This window comes from Macaca thibetana, chromosome 7 (genome assembly GCF_024542745.1).
Source record: "Macaca thibetana thibetana isolate TM-01 chromosome 7, ASM2454274v1, whole genome shotgun sequence".
NCBI classification, from domain to species: Eukaryota; Metazoa; Chordata; class Mammalia; order Primates; family Cercopithecidae; genus Macaca; species Macaca thibetana.
In genome coordinates, this window is record NC_065584.1 from 155,578,449 (window position 1) to 155,600,518 (window position 22,070).

A 22,070-nucleotide genomic window follows, 5' to 3' on the forward strand; every position below is an offset into this window, starting at 1 on the left:
AAATGAGCTCAGTGGGCCAGAACAAAACTCGGGCAAAGGCGCCATTGGCCACAGAGGTTTCTGGTCAGAAAAATGACACCCCAAAGATCCCGTAACATTATATGCACATGCATATTCCATGATTCAAGTCCTCTTGTTTTAAACAGTGTTCACCATTTTGTACCCTCACTAAATATTTTCCATCTTTATTAATGTAGCAGCTTTCAGTTAATTAAAAATAATTACCCTCATCTTCTACTGGGAATCCTAGTTCCTTGACCCTTTCCATTCAGACTTGACTGCTCTCAAGATCTTGCAGTTTAAATAGAATTAACAAGGGTAACTTGATGTCATTCCTTTCCCTTGCCTTTTCTGTCAGAGGCCAGACTTGCTTTATTAAAACATGATGAGCTTATGCCTTGGGATTACAGTATGTTTCTATTTGGCAGGTAGTATGTAGCCTGCACAGAACCTGGGACAAATTGGGCACTTAAAGTTGCCCAATGGACTAATTGATTATTTGATGACATTTACTTCAAGTGTTTACTATGGTCAAATTGTAAAATATGATCTTTTAGCTAATGTTCACAAGTTACGTGACTTCATGTTATCTACAACATAGGAAATTGAAAATAGATGTTTAAATGTCTACATATAAACTTACCACTGAATCCAGTGACTTTGAATATTTTATTTTTAGGGTTTTTAGAAGATGTGTATTTTAGGCTTTTGCCTGCTAATCATCCTTCTCCTATTTTTTTTAACAGATTACCAAAATTGAAAATATTAATCATTTGTGTGAGTTGAGAGTTTTAAATCTTGCTAGGAACTTTTTAAGTCACGTTGATAATCTTAATGGGCTGGATTCATTAACTGAACTGAACTTGCGACACAATCAAATCACTTTTGTGGTGAGTATTAAAATGGAATTGATATGTACTTTGTGGCTTTTTTTCAAAGAATTGAAACAAATGCTGTAATACGACTTTCTGCAAAGTAAGAATCTGCGGTTATTTAGTTTTTTTCTGAATTTAAATTGTGGATGTAATTATTAAGCTCTGTAATATGTTGATTTGGGAGGTATTGAGGTATTTTCCATTTTAAAGAATAAATATAATGTTAGAAACACAATAGAAGTATTATCAGAAAATGAATCATTTGGTGTAAATGAGTAGTAAATCCTTTCCTGTTTTGTCTTGGGTATAGAATTAATAAGAAAGAGGGTTACTAGTGACTGAAAGTTGAGAAATTATTGTACCAAGAGGGAAAAGGCACAGAGACGTGAGGTTGAGAGTTGTGAAGATACACATAAGTATTGTATGCTTTGCAGTTTTTAAAGAGGCAGCTTGGTATGGTGGGAAAAGCATTGCATAGGGCATCAGAGGCCTAATTCTGGTCTTAGCTTCTTCCCTCATTAGCTGTGTGACCTTGGGTAAATCACAACTCTCATGGCCTCAGTTTAGCTTTTTCTAAAATGAGGACATTGGACCAGTTTGACTCTAGGGTGTTTTTGGTTTATTGACTCTGAAAAAAGACATGAATATGGTAGAGAACTGGCATGTGAGCAGGAGGAAAAAGAGTTCGATTGTGGGGGCAAAACTATGGAAAGGGAATTCTGGAACTCTGAGATGAACTTGGTCAAATTTATGATTTTGCTGAAGGTCAGCAACTAAATAGAAGCTTGATGCTGAGATATTTTGTATTTGTACATATGTGAAGAGCATTAGAAATATAACTGTTCTGCTTTGTGATATGATACAGGTAATGAGGAACATTATTTGCTCTTTTAAGAAGTTTCGTTTGTTTAAATGCTATAGAAAAACTGCATTAGGTTCTCTCTGGTATCATTTATGCACTTTGAAAGACACAATATAACTCTTAACTCTTTCAACATTGAGTCCCCTTGTAAAGAATTAAGTGTACTGTAAATGGTACACTTGAAAAGGCTGGGGGACAGATGATACCTTATTTATAGGTCTCATAGTACAGATTGGTTTTATTTTGAAGGTTTCCCAGAAAATATGAGTCAGGTAATGCTCATCTCTTCTAGAAGGTTAGGACAATTTTAGTATGCTATCCAAGATACAGATTTATTCCAGAACTTCTACTTTCTGTCGAGCTCTTCCCAGATTAGATATAATACTGGAACTGGACTGTTTATTTAAAAGACATTCAGATCGGGATAACCTGTTACGTTGCTAAATCTCCAAGAACTGCTCAGTCAGGACTTAATTTGTCCTTAGGACTTTGGGTCTGGTAAGATTCCAAAACGCTTTGTTAGAGTAGGGAACAGGAATCTACTGGCCCTAGCATATTCCTGCCTATATTTTGGCTTTCGTTTGGAAAGTGCATAATGCATATTCAGGAAATTGCTTACTGAATTTTCCATTGAGTATTAGGTTTAATCACTACTGTTATAGTTTAGGCAGCAGTAAACAACTTATGGAAGAGGAAATTGTATTAATTTCTAAAAGTTAAAAAGACAATAAGTATCATGCATATTAATTACAGTCATTTGCTATATCTCAAATTTACTATATCCATATATTGTGAAATATATGGATAAATAAACTTCATCCAACTCTTATTTCTTTTTCAAAGCATCTCTTTCTTAAAATATTCAAGGGACTTTAAAATCTGAGGATACTTTTTTTTCCATCATTTTTTTTTCCAGGATCAGTCACCACACTTACTCTTTTTGCTTTTTTTTCTTTCATGGTTTTGATTTTCCTCAGTAGCTGGTAATCTTTAAATGACGGACCATGTTAAGGAGTATCTGGGTATCCTGTGCAGTTGAGTAGATCTTTTTAACCATAAGATCTCACTCTAGAATGATCGCTAGATTTGTGTAAGTTCTTGAATCCCACACATTTGTGAATTTCCTTTTAGTGTAAGTGAAAGGGAAAAGGCAGACTCACTCAGTGACTGCCAAAATAAGACTTTACTTTCGGAGGTAGAAAGTCTTTGTTTTCATTTGTGCCAGGTGAAACTGCCATTTCTTTTTTCCCTCTGATTCTTATGTAGAGGTGGTTAATCATCTCTATAGATAAAACACCCACACTTTCCATCCTTTTTTGACAAATACTCTATTTTGTTTGGCTTAGGCTCTAGCTGAGGATTTCTTCAGCCAGCTGCTCTGTACATGTTTATATTCATGACAGGAGTGGGAGTGGGTGGGTTTGTTGGTATTCTAAAAATAGCTGTTGAGTAGACAGATCTTTAATTATACACCTACTTGATTCAGCACAGTTCACCATAGTCCATGCTTGTTCATTGTATGCACTGACCCAGCATGGAGTAAGATGGCATTCAGTCAGAAAGAATTGCTGCCTTTGAGTACAACATCTCTCTTGCAGTTCTGAGCTGCAGTTCTTCCTGCCCAGGGTTATCTCCAGTAAGGTTCCATCAGCTTTTCAACTGCCTGAAATTCATCAGAAGTGTTGGTCAGTTAATGATAACTCTTTTGTTAGGATTTTCATGAATGTACTCATTTGTGCGTATTTTTATTGCTTCACCCATTGAATCTTGGAAAGAAGGTGAAACAAATGCAACCTACTTGCCTTCTTGAAGAGAAACGTTCTGTGATGTTTTTGATGTAGAAAAATTATTGCTTGTTTGTTTATTTACCAATCTTTGTTTTTGAAATTTTATAAATTTCAAACCAAATATTTTTAGTTTGTATGGCATCTTTGTCTTTAAAAATTATGAAGTGTCTTATATTCAAAAGACAGGCAATAACAAATGCTGGCAGGAATGTGGAGAAAAGGGAACCCTTGTATATTGTTGGTGGGAATGTAAATTAGTACAACCACTGTGGAAAACAGTTTAGAGGTTCCTAAGAAAACTAAAAATTGTGCTACCATACGATCCAGCAGTCCTACTGTTGCGTATATTCCCAAAAGAAAGGAAGTCAGTATATGGAAGAGATAATCTGCACTCCTGTGTTTGTTGCAGCACTGTTTGCAATAGCTAAGATTTGGGAACAACCTAAGTGTCCATCAACAGATGAATGGATAAAGAAAATGTGGTACATATACACAGTGGAGTAGTAATCAGCCATAAAAAAGGATGGGATCCAGTCATTTGCCACAACATGAATGAACTGGAGATCACGTTAAGCGAGATAAGCCAGGAATGGAAAGACACACATCACATGTCATCACTTATTTGTGGGATCTAAAAATCAAATCAATTGAACTCATAGATATAGAGGTAGGAGGATGGTTATCAGAGGCTGAGAAGGGTAGTGGGGTGTTGAGGGGAGGTGGAGATGGTTAATGGGTACAAAAAAATAGAAAGAATGAATAAAACCTACCATTTGATAGCACAATAGGGTGACTATAGTCAATAATAAATTAATTGTATATTTTAAAATAATGTAAGTGGATTGTTTGTAATTCAAAAGATAAATGCTTGAGGGGATGGACACCCCATTGTCCATGGTGTGCTTATTACACGTTGCATGCCTCTATCAAAATATCTCATGTACCCTATAAATACCTATACCTACTATGTACCCACAAAATTTTTTTATTATTAAAATTAATAATAAAAAATTTTAAAGCAAAAAATTAATAAAACTAAAAAAAAATCCTGAAACATTTCAGATATCCCCAAAATAATAGGAACTAATATTACCAACAATTGTATATGTCCTTTGTTTTATCTTGTTCTTTCTCAAGTTTTGTGTTGGATATTTTGTATATTAGTTTTCAGTCTTTTAAATTTTCTCATAAAAGCATTTAAGCCTATAAATTTCCCTCTAAAAATCACTTCAGCTTCTTCCCATAAGTCTTGAAATTTAGTATTTTTCTTATTGTTTAGTTCTAAGCATTTTCTAAGTTCTGTGTTTCATTGTGATTTCTTTTTTGATCCATGTGTTATTTGGAAGTACACCTTAACATTTTGAAATGTATGGATTTTTTATTCTATGGTCATTCTTTTCTAATTTAATTGCATTGTGACTAGTAGATGTAGATTATGTGTAATTGGTACTTTAAAGTTTGCTGAGGTTTTTATTTACTTATTTATTGCCTGGTATGTGGTTAGTATCTATAGTTGATGCTTACTGTCAATGTATTTGTCAACTATTTGTCAGTATTTTGAAGTTATGTTTCTAGAAGCATACAAGTTTAAAATTAATATATCTTCTTGGTAATTGTTGCTTTTATTGTTATATATTAACTCTCTTTATTGCCAACTTCTTAATTAAGCAAGTATTTTACGAGTATGGGCTATATGCCAGGCATTGTTCTAGGTAGTTGGGATATAACAGGACACTAATAATACTTATTACCTTAATGTTTATTTAATGTTAATACCAGGCTTTTCTGGTTATTTTTCCTTGGTATATCTTTTTAATTTCCTAACCTTTTAAGAAAAATTTTTAATTTGATATAATTTCAGAAAATGTTGTAATAATAGTATAAAGAATTCCCAGTACAAAATGCATCCAGATTCTCTAAATGATAACATTTTGCTACATCTGCTTTATCTTCTCTCTTGCTTACTTTCTCCCTTCTTCCTTATCTGTATATCAGTTAATATATACTTTTTTTCAACCATTTAAGAGTAAGTTGCTGGCATAATGCCTCTTTATTGCCACATACTTCTGTTATGTATTTCCTAAAAACAAGAAATTGTCTTATAACAATAGTACCACTATCAAACTCAGGAAATTAACATTGATATGATGCCATTTATCTAATCTATAGATCTCATTTGGATTTTGCCATTTGTCCCAATAATGTCCTTTATAGCAAAAGATAATACAAGACATGCATTGCATTCAGTTGTTATATCTCCTTAGTCTTCTTTAATCTGTAAGAGTCTTTTTATGTATTTCATGACATTGACATTTGTGAAGCATATGGCAGGAATATCAGAGAAAAGATGCTGAGTCTTTTTTTCAGTGTATATCAAGTATGTATTCTTTAACTTCCAACCTTTTTCTTATAAAGAATGCATAGCCTCCTTTTTAAACATATAATCTGAGAATCTGTCATAACCAGAGACTTTAGTCTATTATACTAATTATGATTACTGATATATTTAGATTTTTTACTTTGATGTTATTTCATGCTTCTTACTTGTTATGTTTTCCCTATGTTTTTATTTTCTTCTGTCTTATTTTTGGTTGATGGTGTTTTCTCTGTTCTTTCTTATTCACTTTAATGGTTACTCTTAGCATTTTAAAATATACACTTCACTTAAATCACAGAGTTAATACACATCTCTACCCTCTTATCAGATAAGGACCTTAGAATCATTTAATACAGTAACCTTTCCATTTTACATGTTTTTGTTGCCTAGTATTTTCTTTTTATTCTTTTGCCCCCCAAATTAGACATTTTAATTGCTATTGTTTCCAGTCAGTGCTTATTTGGATTCACTCACATGCTTGTTTGGGTTCATCACTCCTTTCTGCATCTCTGTCTATCCTTCTTCCCAAAATATATCATTTAGAAAAAGTTTCTTTAAGATAACTCTGAAGTCTCTCGGTTTTTGTTTATTAAAAAATGAGTTTATTTTGCTTTTATTCATGATTGATGATTTGACTTGATTGACAGTTATTTTTTCCCAGATGTTTGAATATCATATTCCATTGTCTTTGAGCTTCTGTTATTGTCATTAAAATGTCTACTATCATTTGTGTGTGTGTGTAGGGTATCTTCTTTTCCTTCCTCTGGTTGCCTTTAAGTTTGTAAGATTTCTTTTTGAAGTCCTTCAGATTTACTATGATATGTTTAGGTGTGAAACTATCTTATTTTATTAATTTGAAACACACATTTCCCATATTCCAACAACTCTGAAATCTAGATATGTCTTACAATCTATAGCATGCTTAAATCAGTGTTATACAGGCTACAGCAATTTCATTGCTTAACTATATGTGGACTTGGTTATAGCTGTTTATACTATTGTCATTTCAGTTGTTGGTACTATATGTTTTGAGTTTTGTCACTGTTCAAAATGCATTTTAAAATATTACACCATGATTTGGCATTGAAATGAAACATTCTATTCAAAAAGCTATGGAAATAGAGCAGCAAAGACATTAAGTTTAATATTAATGAGAAAAATTATTTTTCATTGGAAGAATGGCCCCAATTCTACCTTCTCTTGCTAATTAACAATCAAATACTTTAAAAGGAAGATAGCCATGTATTGTTGAAGCTGTATTACATTTGTTACTGAGATAGATTCAGAGAGATTGCCTATCATGTGTCAAGCAGTGCAACTGAAGGCAGAATAAATTGAGGAAACCCCTTGGAATAGATGAAAGAAATTTCAAAATAACAAGAAGCTGTGTGAACAATTCATGTTGGTGCTTTCCTTATCTTACAAAATCAAAACATATAGAATGGGTATCAGTATTTGGAAGAAAATCCCATAGACAATAATGGAAGACACTTTTAGGATATACTGCATCATCAATGTTTTTAATGGCATAGAAGACAATATTGTGTGAAAAGCATGCACATTATTAGTTGAAAAGTGATTGAGAAGTTTAAATCCAAATATGAAGACTTTTCCTCTGTACTTTGTTGAGGGATAATTTAGGTACAATAAAATACACAATCAGCTGTACAGTTCAATAACTTCTATTTAATCTGAGTAATTGCATATGACTGTCACTCAGATCAAAATATAAAATATTTCTATCACCTCAAAAAGTTCCCTTGTGCCTCTTTCTAGTCAGTACCCTCCCCTGCCCCACAGATATTCTGACTTCTATCCCTGTGGATTAATTTTGCCTGTTTTTGAAAAGCACATATATAAAGATTATGTACTCTCTTGTATATTCAACATAATGTCTTGATATTCATCCATTTTGTTGTGCATAACACTAGTTTAAAAAATTACTGAGCTGTATTCCATTGTAGAAATATCATACAATTTGCTTATTCATTTTTCTGTTCACAGGCACATTGGTTATTTCCAATTTTTGACTCTTACAAATAAAGCTGCTGTGGATATTCTTGCAGTTTTAAAAAGTTATTTATTTATTTAGAGGTAGGTTCTCATTATGTTGCCCAGGCTCGTTTTGAACTCCTGGGCTCAACTGATCCTCCTGCCTCAGTCTCCCAAAGTGCTGGAATTACAGGCATGAGTCACCAAACATGGCCATAGTTTTAAATTTACATATATATTTTGGTGGACAAATACTCTCATTTCTCTTAGGTAAATATGTAAGAGTGTTATTACTGAGCCATAGGGTAGGTGGGTGTCTAAATTTATTCAAAATTACCAGTTTTATGAAGTGATTATACCATTTTATATTCCCAGTAGCCAACAGAGAGTTCTCATTGCTCAATATCCTTGCCAAAGTGTGTCAGTCTTTATAATTTTAACAATTCTGTGATTCTCATTGTTCTTTTAATTTGCATTTTCTTTATTACTAATGATGCTGTACGTCTTTTCAAGCATCTTTTCATCTTTTATGAAGTATCAATTCAAATCTGTTACCTGTTTGAAAAAATTAGGTTATCTTTTTATCATTCTAGATTCAGGTCCTTTGTTTGAGATATATACATATATATAGAGAGAGTGTATTTTCTCCATGGCTTGCCTTTTTACTCTCTTAACAGTGTTTTTGATGTGTAGAAACTTCTAATTTTAGTGAAGCTCAGTTTATCAATTTGTTGTTTTTAGTTGTTTTTATCTTTTGTGTCCAGTCTGAGAAATCTTTGCCTATCCCAATATTATGACTATGTTCACCTACATTTTCCTCCAGAAGGTTTATAGTTTTACCTTTCTATTTAGGTATGTGATTCATTTTTATTTTCATTTGTTTGTTTATTTATTTGAGACAGAATTTCACTCTGTTGCCCAAGTTGGAGTGCAGTGGCTTGAACATAGCACACTGCAGCCTTGACCTCCTGGGCTGAAGCAGTCCTCCCACCTCAGCCTTCCGTGTAGCTGGGACTACAGGCACAGGCCACCACACCTGGCTAATTTTTAAATTTTTTGTAGAGACGGGGTCTTGTCATGTTGCCTAGACTGGTCTCGAACACCTGGGCTCAAGTGATCCTCCCATCTTGGCCTCTTACAGTGTCAGAGTTTACAGGCATGAGCCACCATGCCCAGCTGCAATCCATTTTTAATTAAGTTTGTGTATGCTGTGAGGTAGGGGATTATAGTTCATTTTTCCCACATAGGAATATCTATTTTCTTCATTACCTTTTATTTGAAAAAACTTGCTTTCCCCACTGAATTAAATTGTTGTTGTCTTTGTTGAAATCTAGTACTAATCAAATGGATCTTTTTTCTGGACCCTCTATTCTGTTCCATCTGTTTGTCTACTTACTATATATCAGATCCAGTCACATCTTTAGGCTCCACTTTTAGTTCTAGTTCCTTTGCCCTTTCTACCACATCTGTATAGTAAGTGGAGATATTTTAGAAGTTCAACTTTATTTTGTGGTAACTTACTTTTTATGTATGCATAAAAATGATACTCAGTAAAAAAAAAATCTGGTTAAGTAAATCTAGAAGAGCTTTTTCAGTAATAAATACAAATTTTAAGTGATATATTATTCTACTGTAAGTTAATTATAAGTTTATTTTCCCCAAATGCTGAATAAAATAGTTGTAAGATAATGTTAGATTTAATAAAATGTGGTAATTTTATTAGCATACCTAATATTTGTGTTTCCTGAATCTGCAGATTTGTAACATTTATTTATGTATGTATTTATTTATTTATTTTCTTTTATTTATTTATTCTTTTTGAAACAGAGTTTCACTCTTGTTGCCTGTGCTGGAGTACAAGGGTGTGATCTTGGCTCACTGCAAGCTCCACCTCCCGGGTTCAAGCCATTCTCCTGCCTCAGCCTCCCGAGTAGCTGGGATTACAGATGTGTACCACCATGCCCGGCTAATTTTGTATTTTTAGTAGAAACAGGGTTTCACCATGTTGGTCAGGCTGGTCTCAAACTCCTGATCTCAAATGATCCACCTGCCTCAGCCTCCCAAAGTGTTGGGATTACAGGCATGAGCCCCCCGCACCTGGCACGTATCTTTCATTTATTATGGGAACATTCTGAGTCTTTATATTTTCAAATATTGCACTTCCACTTTCTCTCGTTCTACTTCTTAAACACCTACTAGATATAGTATGGACTTTTTCATTCTATTCTTTGTTTCCTAATCTCTCTTATAATTTTCATCATTCTTACTTCTCTCTGTTTCGTTTCTTCATTCTTATCACTTATCTGGTTCTACCTTTGAATTCACTGACTTTATCCTCAAGTTGTCTAATTTGATTTTTAGTCCATCCATTGAGTTTTTAAAAATGATCATAGTTTTTTCTTTGTAGAAGTTCTACATGAATTTTTTTCGTAAACGCCCAGATTTCTTTATTTCTAATGTAGGCATACCTTAGAGATACTGTGGGTTCGGTTCCAGACCACCACAATAAAGCAAATGTAGGAATAAAGTGAGTTGTATGAAGTTTTCAGTTTCCCAGTGCATATAAAAGTTATGTTTACTCTATACTGTAGTCTATTAAATGTGCTATAGCATTATGTCTTTAAAAACAATGTACATACCTTAATTCAAAAATACTTTAGTACTAAAAAGTACTAATGATTGTCTGATCTTTCAGCAAATTTTAATCTTTTTGCTGGTGGAGGGAGGGTCTTGCCGTGATGTTAATGGCTGCTGACAGATCAAGGTGGTGGTTGCTGAAGGTTGGGATGGCTGTGGCGTAAAAATCAGACAACAATGAAGTTTGCCTCATTGACCCTTCTTTTCATGAAAGATTTCTCTGTAGCATGAGTACTGTCTGATAGCATTTTACTCACAGTAAGACTTCTTTTGGAATTGAAATCCATCCTCTCAAACTCTGCTGGTGCTTTATCAACTAAGTTAATGTGATATTCTAAATTGTTTGTTGTCATTTCAGCAATGTTCATAGCATCTTTTCACTAGGAGCAGTTTCCATCTTAAGAAACTATTTTCTTTCCTCATCCATAAGAAGTGACTCTTCATCTATTCAAGTTTGGTCATGAGATTGCAGCGATTCAGTCACATCTTTAGGCTCCACTTTTAGTTCTAGTTCTTTTGCCCATTCTACCACATCTGCAGTTCCTTCCTCCACTTAAGTCTTGAATACCTCAAAGTCATCCATGAGGGTTGGGATCAACTTCTTCCAAACTCCTGTTAATGTTGATATTTTAACCTCCTCCCATGAATCATGAATGTTCTTAATGGCATCTAGAATGGTCAATTCTTTCTAGAAAGTTTTCAATCTACTTTGCCCAGATCCAGTAGAGGAATCACTATTTAATGCAGCTAAAGCGTTATGAAATGTATATCTTAAATAATAATCCTTGAAAGTTGATATTACTCCTTGCTCCATGGACTGCAGAATGGATGTTGTGTTAGCAGGCATGAAAACAACATTAATCTCCTTGTACATCTCCATCAGGGCTCTTGGGTGACCAGGTGCTTTGTTAATGAGCAGTAATATTTTGAAAGGAAAATTTTTTCCTGAGCAGATCTCAGTGGTGGGCTTAAAATATTCAGTAAACCATGCTGCAGACAGAAATACTGTCATCAACATACAACTTTGTTGTTCTGTTTATAGAGCACAGGCACAGTAGATTTAGCACATTTCTTAAGGGCCATAGGATTTTTGCAATGGCAGAGGATCATTGGCTTCATCTTAATGTCAACAACTTTGTTAGCTCCTAACGAGAGAGTCAGCATGTCTTTTGAAGCTTTGAAGTTAGTTACTGACTTCACCTCTCCATCTATGAAAGTCCTAGATGGCATCTTCTTCCAATAGAAGGCTGTTTCATCTATATTGAAAATCTGTTGTTTAGGGTAGCCACCTTCATCAGTTATCTTAGCTGGATCTTCTAGGTAACTTGCTGCAGCTTTGACATCAGCACTTGCTGTTACTTCACCTTGCCCTTTTATGTTATTGAGATGACTTCTGTCTTTAAACCTCATGAACCAACCTCTGCTAGCTTCCAGCTTTTCTTCTGCAGCTTCCTCATCTCTCTCAGCCTTTTTAGAATTGCTGAGAGTTAAGGCCTTGTTCTGGATTAGGCTTTGCCTGAAGAGAATATTGTTGCTGGTTTGATCCTTCCAGACCATTCAAACTTTCTTCCTGTTGTTTTTATTTATTAGTTGTGTGTTCCACTAGAGTAGCACTTTTGATTTTCTCCAAGAACTTTTCCTTTGCATTCACAACTTGGCTAACTGGCGAAAGAGGTCTGGTTTTCAGCCTATCTCAGCTTTCGACATGCCTTTCTCACTAAGCTTAACCATTTCTAGCTTTTGATTTAAAGTAAGAGACTTGTGACTCGTTTTTTCACTTGAACACTTAGAGACCATTGTAGGGGTTATTAATTGGCCTAGTTTTAATATTGTTGTGCCTCAAGGCAAAGGTAGGCCCAAGGAGAGGGGGAGACATGGGGGAAGTGCCAGTGAGTGGAGCAGTCAGAGGACACATTTGTTGATTAAGTTTGCCACCTTCTATGGGCACGGTTTGTGGTGCCCCAAAACAATTACAATAGTAATATCATAGATCACTGATCATGGATAATCATAACAAATATAATAATAATAAAACTTGAAATATTGTGAGAACTACCAAAATGTGACATGTGAAGTGAGCACATGCTGTTGGAAAAATGGCACTGATAGACTCGGTTGATACAGGATTGCCACAAACCTTCAATGTGTAAAATTTTAAAAAAGCACAATATCTGCAAAGCATGATTAAATGAGGCATATATGTACCTCATTTTTTCTTGTTTTTCATTTCTTTCATTGCTCTTATAAATTTAAAAATAAATATTCCATAGTCTTTATCAAGTTACTATATTTTCTTAATTTTTTGGCATTTCCACATCTGTTGCCTGAAAGTTCTACTGACTGTTACTCACGGCAATTTTTTCTTTATAGTTTAGTAGTTTGGAATAGTCAGGATGTTGCAAAGCCTGAATTGAATTCGTGTCTTTCCAGACAGTTTTGCCAGGAGTGTTAGGGTCATGAATGCCAGGTACCGTTTTTTATGAGGGGTCTTTTTAGATGATGTTTGTGATGTAAATTTGAACTGTAAATTCCAGTGAGGGAAAGCCTGTGGCTATAAAATTGAGGCTTTTTGTTGATTTCCTCAAAGCTGTTAAATCTAACTCTCCTAGATTATAAAGACTGGACATTTCCCTAATTAGTCAGCATATCAGTACCTTCTTACTGGTCTGGTTTTAAGTTCCCTTTCAGTTTTTGCTCTGGGGTAATAAAACAGTGTGTAGATGAAAATCAGACTGGAAGAGTAAGATGTAGCTGAATTGACTGATATCTATTGCTGTGTAATGGGTAGTAAACAAGCACAAAAACTGGATAAGCACATTAATGCCTTTGGATAACAGAGCCAAGTAATGGACTTTTTTCATTGGCATTTATATATATGATTAGAGTTTTCATATGATGGCTTGCAGCTATTAGTCCTCATATAATATGTGTCTGTGTCACAAAGTGATGGGTGAAGCAAGTAGTTATTCTGGAATTAATTTAATAAGTCTTCTTATAAAAAGGAATACTTTGTTGTTTTTTTGTTTCCAAGCTTGTTTGGTGCTTTGTGAATGGATCTGTTTACAGCTCTCAAAGTTAGAACAATTACCCCTGTATATTTTTACTTTAACTTGTTTCATATGAAAGCCTACATAGTAAAAATGAGGGTAGCTGTGATTTTATTATAGTCATCTTTGCCCTACATGGTGCATGTCAAAATCCTTATCTGTTCACCTTTCTTCTTCCTTATTCCTCTAGAGGAAGCTGCTCTAAAAATAGCTCCAGTGATAGATGTTCCCCCACATGGTCAGATTGCTGAATCATTTAATTCTTTTTTTTTTTTTTTGAGATGGAGTCTTGCTCTGTCGCCCAGGCTGGAGTACAGAGGTGCGATCTCAGCTAACTGCAACCTCCGCCTCCCGGGTTCAAACAATTCTCCTGTCTCAGCCTCCTGAGTAGCTGGGACTACAGGCACACGCCACCGTGCCTGGCTAATTTTTGTATTTTTAGTAGAGATGGGGTTTCACCATATTGGTCAGGTTGGTCTCGAAATCCTTACCTCAGGTGATCCACCTGCCCCAGCCTCCCAAAGTGCTGGGATTACAGATGCGAGCCACCGCACCTGGCCATTTAGTTCTTTTATGCAGTTTAGGGATATGGACAACAGTGCCTGAGCAGAGTAGGACAAGCATTTTTCTCAGAAAACAAGTCGGTATTCTTTTGAAAAATAAAGAATTATAATCCTCTCAGATAATCTTGTGGTAAATAATTTTGTCTATTTTTCAAAGGATTATATTTTCCAAATACATGAAATAGTTTTTAATTTTACTTCAAACAGGTTTTGAATATTATTTTCAGTATTATGTTCTATTAAAAGTAATACATTTAAGATAATGAAGAAATTAATAACAGATGAGCTATAAATATTTCCCTACATGTAAACATTTTATTTCATTTTTTTCCCTCTCATCTTAGGTATGTTAACATTCTGGCTGCTTTGTTATAGTTTCTCTGATGCTGAAATAGTTACCTCCAGAAAAGAAATGTTAGGGGTATTTAATGCTTGACAGTAAAATAAATACTTTTTCTTAAAGAGTTGAGAATTTAGCTTTCTTACATTATCCCTAACCCCCATTTCCACTTTCCCTGTCATTCCAAAATAATTTTTAGGTAAGCAGATTGAGTGCTGGCTCCTGCAGAGTACCACCAGAATGATTAGTTGATAAAGCAAAGGAGAATTTATTACTGGCAAGTAAAAGCACACTGCCTTGACATAGCCTTGGCTGTATCTTCAAAGGCAAAGACAGGAGATTTAGTTTGAAATTTCTTGGGGTTTTGGTTTAGGGTAGGTCTTTCAGTGCAGGAGCTTAATGAAAATGGATAGATTTATGATAGAATAGATTAGGATGGTTGACAAAGCAAGGTGAGGTTTTCAAAGTGAGTCTTGGACCATGATGTTAAACTTTTGTTTTCCCTGAGATTAATAACTGTCTCAATTTAGGGCTTAACTATCATTAATTAATGTCCAAAATCTTCAACAGAACCCTAAAATTCCTCTCTGTATGGGCAGAGACTTCAGGTGATCTATGTTTCATTTTTACCCCTTGGAGATACCCTTCTAGAGCCTCCTGTCCTCTGTCTAATGTAGCCTGCTTGCATTTAGCCCTGCTATACAGATTTCATCGTTGGATTTCTCTTTGCCCTTCCCGGATGATGAATTGTACTCCCTCGATCTTATATATATCCCATCTTTTGTTTACTCTCTCATATTGGAGGAGCCATCCCCTAGTAGTTTTTAACGGGTCTTTCTTCTGTAAATAATGCATACATAGATAATTGATATGGTAAATATGGTGTTTTCTTTTTGTCTATTATAATGCTAGAGTTTCATTACAAAAGTGTATCACAGAATTGCTAAAAATTTGGAGAAAATGAATGTTTTCTTACAGAAATGAAATGTGGAACAACAAAAAATGATTGTGGGTAATTATTTGCTTTTTAAAGTTCTGGAAAGCTATCTATGTAAGTGATTATGAGGATATACAGAATTGAATTCTGTATTTTAATGTTTCAACTTGTGAATATTTTTATATTTTTGATAACTCTACTAGGCAATGACATTTAATGATTTTGAAAATTTGATAAAGACTTGTGATAAAATTTTCTCTCATAAACAAAGATTAAATAATTATATTGTAATTTTATCAAACTTAAAAAACTTTTTTCACAAATTATATCCTGATGGAATTTGAGTTTTATATTTTAATTGACAAAAGTTATGTCTTAGAAGGTGTTTATAATCTCTGAAGATGGCATGCTGGAGCTCAAAGGGACAAATGTATTTTTTAAATGAGATGCCTTGATTCAAAGGATTTAAAATGTATTTTTAAAAGTTGCTGCCTCTCCGTTTCTCCAGGTTGAGTGCCAGTAACAATGATTTGTGCCTAGAAATATATCAGGTAGATTCCAGAAAGAATTTGGGAGAAGAGATTTCCCTAGGATTACAGAGGGTTTTCAGTCTGGCTGTGACTTCATGTTTCTAGAGACCAGATAGACAGTAGGCTGCCATTTCCTTTGGAAACTAGGGCCCTGGAGTGAAATGAGCCCTATACCACTAGTCTATCACTCCTCCTCCATTTGTGGGAATATCAGAGAGAATTAGCTGAAAGAGATGATTTTAAAAGTTTGCCAACATTTGAACTATATCACCTACTGAGGGAAATTTGGCTGCCCTTCTGTTTCCATAGACTTACTCCTTGGCCATGAAAGCTCTAAAAATCATTATCTCACATCTGCAGAATAGGCTTTGTGGGAGTGGGCCTGAGAATGATAATGTCAAACGAATGGTATACATAGCCAGTGTTTTGATCATGGACTATTGTATTGATTTTACACTGTTTAGGGTCTAAAGGGTTGAGAGAAGTTTGGAGAATAGTACATAGGGAAGGTAGAAAAAACAAGGCAGCTTCATTTTTCCTTTGCTCTCTGAAAAACCATTAAAAAGTGGTTCTGTCATAATTCTATCACTTTTATATTTTCTTTTAATAACAAAAAAATACAGCATTTTGGGAAAAGCTAGGTTTGTCAATTATTTTAATGCACTTGCCTAAACTCTTACTCAGGTCTTAGAAATGGTAGTTTTCAAATGGAGGGAAGAAAAGGAGGGGGAGAAAGACAGACGATGATTTATGGAAACAGTGAAACAAGTTTTGATTTAGGTTTAAATATTGGTCACAATAACATGTCAAATATACTTATTTTTGTATTATTCAAATTAATATTACTGCAAATGATGCTGCCTTTGAAAAACATTTTATATGAGACATGGCAGTATGTAATACTTTGAGGAGCACAGCACTGGAAGTCAGGGTAACTGGAATCTTTCCCTGTCTCAGCCTCTAGGGACTGACTGTATGTACTCCTGGGCCACCTTCCCACCACACCCTTATTCTCCCCCTGCAATAACCTCAATTGGTCACTTTTCTAGGCGAATAATAAGGTTGTAGACTTGGTAATTATGAAGCTTCTGTAAGATTCTGTTACTCCATTATATATAAATCTTTTCAGAAGGTTTATGTCTTTTCATGATTAGGTAGCGTTTACTTATTTTTTATTTGTGTGTTTTTTTTAAAATAATTTGGTCCTAAACAATTCAATATTTGTTAAGGTTAACTGTATTTAAACAGCAGTGGTGTGTTTTTGGAGTGGTGTACATAAATATAACAGGGTAGATTTCCTATTGTAAGAACCTCTGATATGAGCTTGGATGAGAAATTGCCCTTACAGTGCCCTTCAGTGACACTTACCATTATTTGCTTTTAGTTTTATGGGAGAATCATTAATGTATTGGTTCATTTGTAACTGATGGTTTATTTCCAAGGTTTTCAGAATAGTGAGTTAAATAGCTTTAAAATTCTCACTATTGTTTAGAAGGCTAACTGTATAAATTTAAATGTTAAGGCTTTTGAATGGCTTCTTTTTAACAGTGATTTTTTAACAAACGTTTGATCATACTGTATTTGTGCTACAGTTGAAATGCTGAAGTAGCATTTTGGCATCTTTCCCAAAAGCATGCTTAAAGAGGCTAGCAGCAGCATCTCTCCCTGTCTCCTCAGTGCTTTTTACCTTGCGAGTGGTGCAGCTTGTTCTGCGGATGTACTGAAACCCTCCCATTTAATCTGCAGTGGAGGAGAATGGAGCTCACTGACCAGTAGAAATCAGTGAGGTAGCAATGTTGCAGTAAATAGAAATGATTATATATTTCAATAGCTTAGCAAGAAGATATTTATAGTATTTTTTTCTTTCATCTGATTAATTTTTGCTTTCTGTTTTCTTCCAGAGAGATGTGGATAATTTGCCCTGCCTCCAACATCTCTTTCTCAGCTTCAACAATATATCTAGGTAAGTGGAAACTCTCAAGTTGTCATTTATTATAACTTGATTGTATGGATTCTAGCACTTTAGATTAAGATTAGAAATACCTTGGAGAATTTTACTAGCATGGAAGATTTTAAATTAGAAAATGATAAGACAAAGTTCTTTGTGGAAAAGCAAAGCTCTTGTGTGTATTCTTGCCTGTAATGCTAAGATGATGAAATTAATATAGCATGTGCTTTTGATTTAATTATGCTTTAGAGTTGTCCTTTTGTAAAACATGAGTACATGGAAATTTCAACATATATTTTGCTGTCCTTTGTTTGACATTCACAGCACTGGTCAGTTGAATTAGAATTTCTTTCATAAATTATCAGCTACAATTTGTATAGCTACTAAGCAATTTTAATACAGCAGGCTATATTTGTCACTGAGCCACTTGCTAATTAGGCCAAACTGCCTTCTAGCTTAGTATCTCTACTTAAAATTAATGCTGCTAAGAGACAGTGGATTAGAATATAGAAATGTATACATTTAGTTTTCTAACGATTTGAAGCATATTATCCTTTATATTGAGATGATGTCTCATTTAGAATTGGAGCTGAGACATACAGTAAGACTTTTCAATGCAAAAGGGCCCCTACTTTTTCTCTAATTCTTTCCTTCTCCTCCTTCCCAGGAGCCACTTAGTTTGAACTGGGCTTTTTAATGCCCCCCCCCCCCCCGTTCTTTAGTTTCACTTTAAGGCTGTTCTTTGAATCTGCTTTTATAAGAGGGTAAAAAATATATATAAAAAGATTTAGAGCGTATCTTTTTCTGAACTCCAGGTCTATGCTTGTGTATTAAAAACCAGTTTAATTTTTGTGTGTTGTCTGCTGGCATGTTTTTTGCATGTCTGCCATCAGACTTGTTTTAACCCAATCATCCTGTACTATGTCTCTAAAAGATAGAAATTATCTAAAGACAGTGAGCTTTGCAAATAGACATTATTTTAAAGAAAATACTGTTACTCTTTCTCTTTTTTCTCTTCTGTGGGAAAAAAATATTAAAGTTTTTTGATAGACTTTTCATATTCTTCTTAGTGTATTTTGAATGCGACATTCCAGGTGCCATTCTATCTTGTTGGGGAGGTAGAATTTCTTTTCAATGGCAATGGAAGGGTCACTCATTTTTTTTTTAAGGGAATTTCTTCCTAAAAATCATGAACAACTCTTTGGAGAAGAGATAGTCTCTCATTTTTACAATATGTGAAATATTCTCTGTTTAAGATACTACAAACTTATAGATTCCCCCCACCTGTGGTGGAACTCATTACTTCTTTTGCTTCTTGTTTATGGGGAGTAATTTAAAGAGAGATGTAAATTTGGTTATATAGGGGTTATGATGTTCCCAGGTCCCCAGGATATCTGAATTTCTGAACTCCTAAACACCTAGCTCTGTAGGAAGTTGGTGTTGGTTGCCTGTATCTGGAAAACTTTCTTTCCAACCTGGAAAGGAGTTCCGCTCACCCAGCAAAATAAAGTTAAGATTAATGAGATTAATATTTATAACTTTTTAAAAAAGTGTGATTTCTCAAGAAAATAAAGATAGAAGTCAGCCAACAATTTTGAGGCTTTTATTCTCTCTGTGATTGCTTTCTCTGTGTTTTTATATAGCTTTCACAGTATACCATCCTCTAGTGTTTCCAGCAGATCTGCTTTTGAGGCACAGTGCATTTCCTGCTCTGTTTTTGTTGACGCTTGTGGTCCAGGAGGTGGTATAACGAATATATTAGATCTGAGGAGGGAAAAATCAGAGAGAGCAACTTTGAAAACATTTCTGTGAACTTTACTCAAGATACAGATATCTCAGATAGCTGGGCTGTCAGATAACCTGTAGTGATAGCTACAGTATATATTCAAGGCACAATTGTTCTTCTATATCCTGGCACAATAGAGTTGCCAGGTTTTACAGTCCCAGCTTTCTGGGACCTATCTATCATGGACCCTAATTCAGTAGTAAACTTAAAAGTAGGGCTCAGGAATTTGTACCTTTATTTAAAAAATGCAGCTGACTTAAAAATACCAATGGTCTGTGTTTTTTAACTTCAGGTCAAAACCCATATAGGGATCCTAAGGTCAATTTAGTGATTTAAAACCAGGTAAATTAAAATGGAATGGAAAATATCAGAATTTGTCACACATTTTAAGAGCATACACTGTTTCATAAAAATTTTCCAGTTTTAATTATATATGGGTATGTCTATGTATGCATATGTATGTATGTTATTTTACTATAGACAATGTGGAAACTGGGTTACAATGTAAATAATGTTTCTTACTGTGGGTTAGATGAAAAAATTTGAAAAATTCTGTGAGATCTTGCTACATGCATTTATAGCTTCCTATATTTCCACTATTATTGCAGTGTTAGAGTTTATTGTACTTTCATTTTATATTGTCCCTTCTGTTAGACTGTAAACTTGACAAAGGCAGAAGAATATGTCTATACTGCTCACTACACCCTCTTCAGCATCTAGCATGTATGTGTTCTTAGTACAGGTGTTACTAGCTATATTTAAAAGATTTATAAGGAGAGGCCGGGCACGGTGGCTCACATCTGTAATCCCAGCACTTTGGGAGGCCGAGGTGGGTGGATCACGAGGTCAGGAGATCGAGACCATCCTGGCTAACAGGGTGAAACTCCGTCTCTACTAAAAATACAAAAAGAAAATTATCTGGGTGTGGTGGCGGGCGCCTGTAGTCCCAGCTACTTGGGAGGCTGAGGCAGGAGAATGATGTGAACCCAGGAGGCGGAGGTTGCAGGGAGCTGAGATCGCGCCACTGCACTCCAGCCTGGGCAACAAAGCGAGACTCCATCTCAAAAAAAAAAAAAAAAAAAAAAAAAAGATTTATAAGAAGAATTTAATTCCTCAAATGGAAATAGTTTTCTGTGTGATCTAAGAACTCTGGTATGTCCTTTTTTATGTTATTACTAGGTCATTTAGTCTGTGTTTAATGCGTGGACCTGTGAGGTTTAAAGCCATAAGCAAATCAAAGTTCTCTTGGCAGTTGTTTTGGGATTCCAGGTTAGTTTACTGATTTGTCAGTAAGGATCTTGCCCATAATTTCTAGAGAAACTAAACCTTTTATTTATGCAGTGGGGTGTATCAGGGGTAGGGTGGTGGGTGTGGTGTGCCCCAGGATATAGACATTAAGGAGGTTCATTTTCTGTAAGGCATTTAAAAACAACAAAACTGACAAAAATAGTGTTGCTTTTTATTGTCACCTTGTACTGGAATTTCTAACCTATGTCACTGATAAAATTCTCTGCCAGGGTGACCTCTCATACCTCTTTTCTTACTTTAGTAAGACAATGTTGTTTGGACTCAGCTTTTTCTTTATGATGTCACTGAAAATTTTAAACTAGGTTTCTTTCTCTTTTTTTTTTTTTGTTTTGAGGAAGGAATGCTGTTTTAAGTTCTCTAATGACCTTTGTTAGTACATATAGTATGGTTAAAGGTCACTGAAGCACACGCTTTGGGGTGTGACTTTTCCTTCTTCACTATTCTCCAAGTCAAGATAATCCTCTAGGCTATTTTCAAAATTTTGCTGAAAATGGTGTATAATTTTACCTTTATCAGGAAATCATTCTCTTTGCATTTTTCTTAAGCTATATTTCAACTTGATAAATCACCCTATATCAATTATATTTCTAGAAAAGAATCTATTTCTATTTAGGAAAACTTAAACTGCCCTGCAGGTGTCTAATTTAGTACTAGTTGATATTTTAAGGAGGAAATTATTTCACTGACCTTCAGAATATATGGATATTTTTTATGAGCTCAAGTTGTTAGATAGTATTCCTGTAGATGAGATATAAGGTTTTACTCCTGTACCTTCCAGGATTGCACGTGTCACTTATGTTATTTTGGCTTGACGGAAATTCATTTCCCTTCGTTCTAGTATGCAGCATACTGTTAGAATGCCTTTACTTTTCCTTTGTTAACAGATAATCAATGATATGCAAATCTTCTTACTGAGTTAAACAGAGGAAATCAACTATTGACAGATATTTTCTGACCATCTGCTAAGTTTTAAATTTGAGAAATGACTACATGCTTGTCAAGGAAATTTCATTATCAGTACCCATTTATCTACTGAACTCCTCTTGAGGGGTTTACCAAGTGGTTGATGTGTGATTCACCT

General features: G+C 34.7%; 1 protein-coding gene across 5 annotated transcripts in view; it reads left to right on the plus strand.

Moving 5' to 3' along the window:
* The window catches only part of LRRC49 (leucine rich repeat containing 49), a 168,754-nt gene that overhangs the window by 26,008 nt on the left and 120,676 nt on the right, over window positions 1-22,070 (plus strand). For 4 of the 5 annotated variants that reach the window (XM_050796297.1, XM_050796298.1, XM_050796300.1 and 1 more), the window contains 2 exons: window positions 747-890; window positions 17,849-17,910. In XM_050796297.1, coding sequence (XP_050652254.1) covers window positions 747-890; window positions 17,849-17,910 — 206 coding nt within the window. Of the gene's footprint in view, window positions 1-746; window positions 891-17,528; window positions 17,735-17,848; window positions 17,911-22,070 lie in introns of those variants that run through there. The other variant, XM_050796301.1, reaches the window with a different exon arrangement.